The 8,852-nt window shown below is 43.2% G+C and overlaps 1 protein-coding gene across 1 annotated transcript; it reads right to left on the bottom strand.

The window, feature by feature from the left end:
• Nucleotides 1–5,637: 5,637 nt before the first annotated feature.
• LOC135113207 (neuropeptide CCHamide-1 receptor-like) lies at nucleotides 5,638–7,226 on the bottom strand. Its single transcript, XM_064028346.1, has one exon. It carries the CDS (start codon nucleotides 6,936–6,938, stop codon nucleotides 5,730–5,732), a length of 1,209 nt encoding a protein of 402 aa, XP_063884416.1. The 5' UTR covers nucleotides 6,939–7,226; the 3' UTR covers nucleotides 5,638–5,729.
• Nucleotides 7,227–8,852: the final 1,626 nt, after the last annotated feature.

Below are 8,852 nucleotides of genomic sequence, written 5' to 3'. Positions count from 1 at the left end.
AACTTTAGAGAGGCAGGTAATTAAAGCAATAGGTCGGTAGTTTGAGGGATTAGAACGGTCACCCCTTTTAGGAACAGGTTTAATGTAGGCAGACTTCCATGAAGAAGGAAAGGTAGAAATTATGCACAGAGGCATAATTTCGGAGAACAATAGGAGGAATCCCATCAGGTCCATAAGCTTTTCGAGGGTTAAGGCCAGCGAGGGTATGGAAAAAATCACAGCCGCCCTGTTGTGAAGGACAAAACAAGTAATCTCACCAAAAACGTGAGACCGGGGAAGAAAAATCGTCTCAGGTCAAATCTTAAGTTAAAATCTGAGAGAAGTCAGGAACCCAACGAACACAAAGGAATATCAAATCGTTGTAGAGATGATGATCTTTATGAGGTTGACAACAAGAGTAGAGAGACGTTTTGTGTCTGAAGTTTAATTGTCGATCAATATTATTGTTCAGACTTACTCTAATGAATTTATGAATTTTTAATGGCATTTTAATGGAAAGAATTAAACCAGAATGTTAAACTTAGGATTGTGGAAAATGTATGGTATGTAATCTGCTTTCATACCTGATTCAAGCCCTTAATTGTTGTGCACAAAGAGATGGGTCTGTGACATGGAAATAGTCATGATTATGGTAAAGGCTTTGACGTTTTCGCTTCGCACAGAAGTCATCATGCAAAAGGTCCCTCGTTTGTATTGACTTTTATAATGCGGATGGACTCAAACGCCAAAAGAAATTTATGTATGTGTTCATTGTAACGACGTTATGTTTTCTAATTTCGTACTTTATCTTTCTTGGAATGTTCAAACAAGGCACCTCAAAGAGGATACAGCATTGCTGATATAAGAAGGCTATGGTCTGTGGAGCGCAACGCAGGAAAAAGTTTAACATATTAAGCTAAAAATTAGATGTACTGGAAAGGATAAAAAAAAAAAAAATAGTCACAAATATTACTTTTGTATTACTAGAAGTCATGGAGAGGTGGATTTTTGTCCGTAAAAGAGAACGCTCAAGGGCTACACTAGAAAAAAAAGAGGAAAAAAAGAAAACAAATAAAGAAAGAAGTGAATAGAACTTTTATAGAGAAAATGCTAGTCCTCAATTGCCATTTTCCGGAAAGTTACTTACGTGAAGAAAAAAGTTCCAGAGTAACCAGTTTAATTCCAAAGGTATCTTGATTCTCCTTTCTTAACAGAAAAAAAGAAAATAAGCCAAAGAGTTCCAGGTATTTGCCTCTATCAGCGCGTATTATCTTCCTGTTATTTATGTAGACCAATACCGTTCAACATATAGAAGACACCAACGAACGTCTCGAAAAACCATGCAATACCTATTAACCTATTTCAGTGTGTGCGTCAAAGTCGAGATCTCTACGTACTGCACAGGACATTTTTTTTTCTCTCTTTCTGTGTGTCTTTGCGTGTGTATCTCTGTCTCTCTTGGTCTAATTCTGGCTGTCTTTTAACTGTGTTTTCTCTTTACTTGCCTGGCTTTGTGACTGTCTATCTATGTTTCTGTTTATATGTCTCTATATTTCAACTTATCCCTTTTTGCTCTCTCTCTCTCTCTCTCTCTCTCTCTCTCTCTCTCTCTCTCTCTCTCTCTCTCTCTCTCTCTCTCTCTCTCTCTCTCTCTCTCTCTCTCTCTCTCTCTCTCTCTCTCTCTCTCTCTCTCGCTCCATTCCCATGACCTGGCACACATTCAAAGTTCAGAGTGTCACCAGTGTACAAAAATATATATTGTATCGTTTTTTTTTTTTTTTTTGACGTTCTGGTACATGAAGGACACACGAGACCCGTGGTGAGGAGGTTCCTTATATATATATATATATATATATATATATATATATATATATATATATATATATATATATATATATATATATATATATATATATATATATATATATATATATATATATATATATAGAGAGAGAGAGAGAGAGAGAGAGAGAGAGAGAGAGAGAGAGAGAGAGAGAGAGAGAGAGAGAGAGAGAGAGAGAGAGAGGGACACTGGCCAAGGGCAACAAAAAAAAAAACACTTAGATGCCAGTCCCAGAAAAGGGTCCAAAGCGGTAGTCAAAAATTGAAGGGTAAGTGTCTTGAAACCTCCCTCATGAAAGAATTCAAGTCATAGTAAGGTGGAAATAAAGAAGCAGGTAGGGAGTTCCAAAGTTTACCAGAGAAAGGGATGAATGAATGAGAATACTGGTTAATTCTTGCGTTAGAGAGGTGGACAGAATAGGTGTGAGAAAAAGAAGAAAGTTTTGTGTAGCAAGGATGCGGGAGCAGGAGAGGCATGCAGTTAGCAAGATCAGAAGAGCAGTTAGCATGAAAATAACGGTAGAAGATAGCTAGAGATGCAACACTGCGGCAATAAGAGAGAGGCTGAAGACAGTCAGTTAGAGGAGAAGAGTTGGTGAGAAGAAAAGCTTTTGATTCTACAATGTCTAGAAGAGCGGTACGAGTGGAACCCCCCAAGACATATGAAGCATACTCCTTACATGGACAAATAAGGCCCTTGTACAGATTCAGCAGCTGGGGGAGGGGGGGAGTAAGAAAAACTGGCGGAGACGTCTCAGAACGCCTAACTTCATAGAAGATGTTTTAGCTAGAGATGAGATGTGAAGCTTCCAGTTCAGATTATAAGTAAAGGACAAACCGAGAATGTTAAGGATAGAAGAAGGGGACAGTTAAGTGTCAATGAAGAGGAGGGGATAGTTTCCTGGAAGGTTACGTCGAGTTCATATATGGAAGAATTGAGTTTTTGAGGCATTGAACAATACCAAGTTTGCTCTGCCCCAATCAGAAATTTTAGAGAGATCAGACGTCTGGCGTTCTGTGGCTTCCCTGCGTGAACTGTTTACTTTCTGAAGTGCTGGACGTCCATGAAAAGACGTATCATCAGCGTAGGAATGGATAGGAGAAGAAGTTTGGTTTAGAAGGTCATTGGTGAATAATAAGAAGAGAGTGGTTCAGGCCAGAACCCTGAGGAACACCACTGTTAATAGATTTAGGAGAAGAATAGTGACCGTCTACCACAGCAGCAATAGAACGGTCAGAAAGGGAACTTGAGATGAAGTTACAGAGAGAAGGATAAAAGCCGTAGGAGGGTAGTTTGGAAATCAAAACTTTTTACCAGACTCTATCAAAGGCTTTTGATATATTCAATGCAACAGCAAAATTTTCATCAAAATCTCTAAAAGAGAATGACGAAGACTCAGTAAAGAAAGCCAGTAGAGCGGCCTTGACGGAACCCATACTGGCGATCAGATAGAAGTTTGTGAAGTGATAGATGTTTAAGAATCTTCCGGATGAGGATAGATTCAAAAACTTTAGATAGGCAGGAAATTAAAGCAATAAGACGGTAGTTTGAGGGATTAGAACGGTCAGGAAGAGGTTGAATGTAGACAAATTTCCAGCAAGAAGGAAAGGTAGATGTTGACAGAGTTGAAAGAGTTTGACTAGACAAGATGCAAGCACAGAGGCACAGTTTCAAAGAACAATAGGAGGGACCCCATCAGGTCCATAAGCCTTCCGAGGGTTTAGGCCAGCGAGGGCATGGAAAACATCATTGCGAAGAATCTTAATAGGTAGCATGAAGGGTGGAGGAGAGGGAGGAACAAGCCCTGAATCATTCAAGGCACAGTTTCAAAGAACAATAGGAGGTACCCCATCAGGTCCATAAGCCTTCCGAGGGTTTAGGCCAGCGAGGGCATGGAAAACATCATTGCGAAGAATCTTAATAGGTAGCATGAAGGGTGGAGGAGAGGGAGGAACAAGCCCTGAATCATTCAAGGTAGAGTTTTTAGCAAAGGTTTGAGCGAAGAGTTCAGCTTTAGAGATGGATGTGATAGCAGTGGAAAGAAGAAGAAGCAAAGTTATTTGAGATATTTTTGGCTAGATGCGAGAAGTCACGAGGGGAGTTAGATCTTCAAAGATTATGACACTTTCTGTTAATGAAGGAGTTTTTGCCTATTTGGTGAACAGACTTGGCATGGTTTCGTACAGAAATATAGAGTACTTAAGTATCTTTTGTGGGCCACCTCTCTATCATGTATACCACGAGAACAAGCTGTGTTAAACGGTTAAGCTGTGTTAAAGGCTTAAGTACCTTTTGTGGGCCACCTCTCTATCATGTATACCACGAGAACAAGCTGTGTTAAACCAAGGTTTGGAAAGTTTAGGTCGAGAAAAAGAGTGAGGAATGTACGCCTCCATGCCAGACACTATCATCTCCGTTATGCACTCAGCACACAAAGACGGGTCTCTGACACGGAAGTAGTAGTCATTCCAAGGAAAATCAGCAAAATACCTCCTCAGGTCCCCCCAACTAACAGAGGCAAAACGCCAGAGGCATCTCCGCTTATGGGGATCCTGAGGAGCGATTGAAGCAATAGGACAAGATACAGATATGATGTCGTGGTCGGAGGAGCCCAACGGAGAAGAGAGAGTGACAACATGAGCAGAAGGATTAGAGGTCAGGAAAAGGTCAAGAATGTTGGGCGTATCTCCAAGACGGTCAGGAATACGAGTAGGGTGTTGCACCAATTTCTTTAGGTCATGGAGGATGGCAGACTTGAAGACTAGTTCACCAGGATAGTCACTGAAGAGAGAGGAAAGCCAAAGCTGGTGGTGAACATTGAAGTCTCCAAGAATGGAGATCTCTGCAAAGGGGTAGAGAGTCAGAATGTGCTTCACTTTGGAAGTTAAGTTATCAAAGAATTTCTTATAGTCAGAGGAGTTAGGTGAGAGGTATACAGCACAGACAAATTTAGTTTGAGAGTGACTCTGTAGTCGTAGCCAGATGGTGGAAAACTCAAGATTCAGGAGCGTGGGCACGAGTGCAGGTTAAGTCGTTGCGCACGTAAACGCAACATCCAGCTTTGGATTGAAAATGAGGATAGAGAAAGTATGAGGGAAAATAAAAGGGGCTACTGTCATTTGCCTCAAACGTTTGTATTTCAGTGAGGAAACGAAGATGAGGTTTAGAAAAGGACAGGTGGTGTTCTACAGATTAAAAATTAGATCTTAGACCGCGAATGTTGCAGAAGTTAATGGAGAAAAGTTGAGGAGGGGTGTCAAGACATTTAGGGTCGTTATCAGAAGAGCAGTCTGACCTGGAGACATTTGTGTTCCCCTACCCAGATGGGGACTCCGAGGGTGGTGTAGGAGTCGCCATGATAATTTTGATTTTTGAGTGAAGGGCGTGTGTGTTATTAGGTGCTGCACTTCACAATTTCACGTGTTATTCGTTTCGCGTTTGTAATTAAGTTAATATATATATATATATATATATATATATATATATATATATATATATATATATATATATATATATATATATATATATATATATATATATATATACTCGTATATATATATATATATATATATATATATTGACTGATATCAATAGCGTTTGATGTGCTTTTGTTGTTATTGGAATGGATTTGTGTACGTGTATGTGTATGTGTGTGTGTGTGTGTGTGTGTGTGTGTGTGTGTGTGTGTGTGTGTGTGTGTGTGTTGCGATTTTAGATAAGATAAAGTTAAATACAGAATATGACATTTACGCTATATACAAAAGTGCGAGCGTGTTACCAATGTCATCCTCCATTAATTATACGTACAGAGTATGTGGCACTGTAAAGCAAGAAAATAAATAAAACCACTACCACCACCACCACCACCTCCTCCTGCTCCTCCTCCTCCTCCTCCATCTCCATAACATCACACCGCCGTCTTGTCGTTCAGAGCCGACATGTCGTAGTGGTCTGTCTTCCTGAGGGTGGAGTGGAAGTTGTGGTCGGAGGAGCGCAGGCGCAGGGTGGTCCAGGTCCGCCCGCGCGCCTCCTCCGGACACAGGCAGCAGAAGAGGTGTTTGTTGAAGCTCTTCCTGAACGCACCCGAGATGCAGTAGAGAGCAATCGGGTTGACGCAGGAGTTGAAGAAGCCCAGGCAAAAGCCGATCCAGCGGAAGGTGTTCCAGAAGTGGTTATAGTCATGCTCCACGTTGGGATTGAAATAGAACCACACCATGAAAACGTGGTTGGGGAAGTAACACACCGCAAAAATCACCACGAAGGCGAGCACCAAGCGGGCAACCTTGCGCCGTGCCGCCACGTGGCGTGCCCGCTGCTGTTGTTGCTGCTGTTGGGCGGCTTCTCCTGGCAAGGCACCCGACGCCCGCATGAGATGGCAAGCCATCAGAAGGTAAAACGTGGAAATAATGAACAGTGGCAACAGGTAGTAGACTATCAGCTTGGCTATCACGTTGAAGCGTGGATAGGACTCACCCAGCCATGGGTGGAATGGGTAGCAGATAACGATGGTGCCTCGACCTGTCTGTTCCTCCGCCAAGTGGGAGAAGAGGGCGGCGGGAGCAGCCAATAGGAGGGAGAGGCCCCATATGACGGCGGTAACCAACACGGTGCTGCGGCGAGCCACGGCCCCCGCGCGGCGGCCCACTGGGTCCACGATGGCCAGGTATCGGTCAGCAGAGAGTGCCGTGAGTGTGAAGACTGTAACCCCGATGGACACGTCCCGCATGAACTCTGAGAGGCGGCAGATGGGCTCCCCGTACGGCCACGTGTCAGTGATGTATATGATGGAGACGAAGGGTACGGCAAACACCACGACGAGCAGGTCGCCGAGTGCCAGGGAAAGAATGTACATGTTGGGCACGTTGCGCATGTTGGGATAACGGCAGAAAAGGAACACCAGGGTGCCGTTGCCCACCGCGCCCACCACGAAGATGAACAGGAACACGATGGGCACGATGTAGGTTTCCGGCCGCTCGTGTATAGGGTAATATGGCGGCTCTGTGCTGACTGGGGGAGACGCTGAACCTAATGTGAAATTTACCACCGCCACACCCTCCATGGAGAGACCACAGGAGCCCCCCACCTCGTCCCCACACCGCTCCTCCGGGATGGCCATCACTGAGTCACTGTAGGCTGGCTATCGGCCTCAGGAGAACATGGGACTAGTTTGCATCACTCCTTAGGCCGACGAATCCTATTCCTGGGTGTTGTATTACCAAGGTGGCTATCCCTCGTCACGCGGCACGGCGGCGGCTGCTCGATGCTCCCACGCCAGAACGGCGCCAGGGTATAGGTGGCCTTGCTCCTGTTGGAGAGAAAAAGAGCATGAGATGTAGATGTTACATTCAGTATGTCGTTCTCTCTCTCTCTCTCTCTCTCTCTCTCTCTCTCTCTCTCTCTCTCTCTCTCTCTCTCTCTCTCTCTCGCTCGCTCGCTCGCTCGCTCGCTCTCTCTCTCTCTCTCTCTCTCTCTCTCTCTCTCTCTCTCTCTCTCTCTCTCTCTCTCTCTCTCTCTCTCTCTCTCTCTCTCTCTCTCTCTGTAGCAACATATTTCTTTGATTTTTTTTTTTCTGGTATCCTCATGGAACAACGTTTCATAGTAAATCATGTAAAGCTAACTAGTCCTGTAAGTCACGCCCACCGCCACCTTTCAAAGCAAATCCGAAGTCGGACTAGTGTTGCTATTTTGCCAGATTTAAGGTAAAAGGTATTGCACTCACACATGAATAAATAATATGGGTGTTTAAGCTTATGAACACCTCTTAACAGTCCCTTGCAAGCAAAAACTGTCCCCGTAGAGCCGACCCTCTTCACGATAGGAAACCCCAGCTGAATGCTATGGAAGAAAATGTATAGAAAAGGGGCACCTCATTAGGAGGTGACTTGTACCAAGTACAGTCGAGATCAATATTCGAGAAACACTAGAAAAAAGTAAAGCAGATTACTGGACGTCTATGGCTATTCTGTAACGAATGACTGCCAGATAACAGAGGCGAGGGAATGAGGAGACGGTCCCCTGGCTCGTCCCGTGCCAACCATTAAGTCCCGTCCACTGCCTGAAACTTGTTTACAAACTTTGTTCATAACCAGTCTGTAAACAGTTTACAAACCGTTTGGCAGCCAAAATTTGTATGTTGTTTGTTTCCCATCCACAATGGAAAAAAAAAGGGAGAGGGAGAGAGAGAGAGAGAGAGAGAGAGAGAGAGAGAGAGAGAGAGAGAGAGAGAGAGAGAGAGAGAGAGAGAGAGAGGAAAAGTAACGAAGGGAAATTTTGTGAGTGAATGAGTGAGTAATTGGGTGAATGTGTTCTGTAAGAGAATGAATTAATGAGTGAGTGTATTTATGTGTGCGTATGTGAGTGACCGTTGATGAAAATGACAGCTGACAGCAAATCACCATTTTCTAACTTCCTCATGCATAAGCGTTTCTCTCTCTCTCTCTCTCTCTCTCTCTCTCTCTCTCTCTCTCTCTCTCTCTCTCTCTCTCTCTCTCTCTCTCTCTCTCTCTTTCTCACATTTCATTGAATCACTTGCACTAAGCAACACATTTCAACTTTTTCTTTTGTTATAGACACGCAACCTTATTCATTCCTACTAAACTGATGATGCTGATTTTAGATCTGATATCTAAATTTCTCTATCACGTCCAGATTTTGTTACCCCAAAAAAAATATTTTTCATTTTTTTCAGCTTATATTATGAAAGCAGTCTAAGCTATTTTTCAGTGCGAATTCTATTTAGGCATACTTAAATAAATAATAATGTTAACATAGGTGTCTTTCCTCCTTTCTTCTGGCTTAAGACCGACAGCGAAGTTACTCTGGCGGAGTTATCATACCTTCACCCAGCCATCTACCCAAAGTGAATTAGTATTTAGCTGTGAAAGGAAACTTTGGTATTTCCTTCTCTTTGTTGTTTGTAGGATGACGAGCTTTTCTTCTGCAGGAACCAACAATAATCTCCCATCATATTTGTGTTAAAATTACATTTTCCATAACGGAGATCTTTTGGTGGAAGCGTTCACCTTGCTCG

This window comes from Scylla paramamosain, chromosome 25 (genome assembly GCF_035594125.1).
Source record: "Scylla paramamosain isolate STU-SP2022 chromosome 25, ASM3559412v1, whole genome shotgun sequence".
In the NCBI taxonomy this organism is placed as follows: domain Eukaryota; kingdom Metazoa; phylum Arthropoda; class Malacostraca; order Decapoda; family Portunidae; genus Scylla; species Scylla paramamosain.
Note: the sequence above shows the minus strand (reverse complement) of the source record. Positions and strands in the feature narration are given on the sequence as shown.

What these genes read in the sequence shown, in the direction of transcription:
- LOC135113207 (XM_064028346.1), bottom strand. Translation starts at nt 6,938, where the DNA reads ATGGCCATCCCGGAGGAGCGGTGTGGGGACGAGGTGGGGGGCTCCTGT.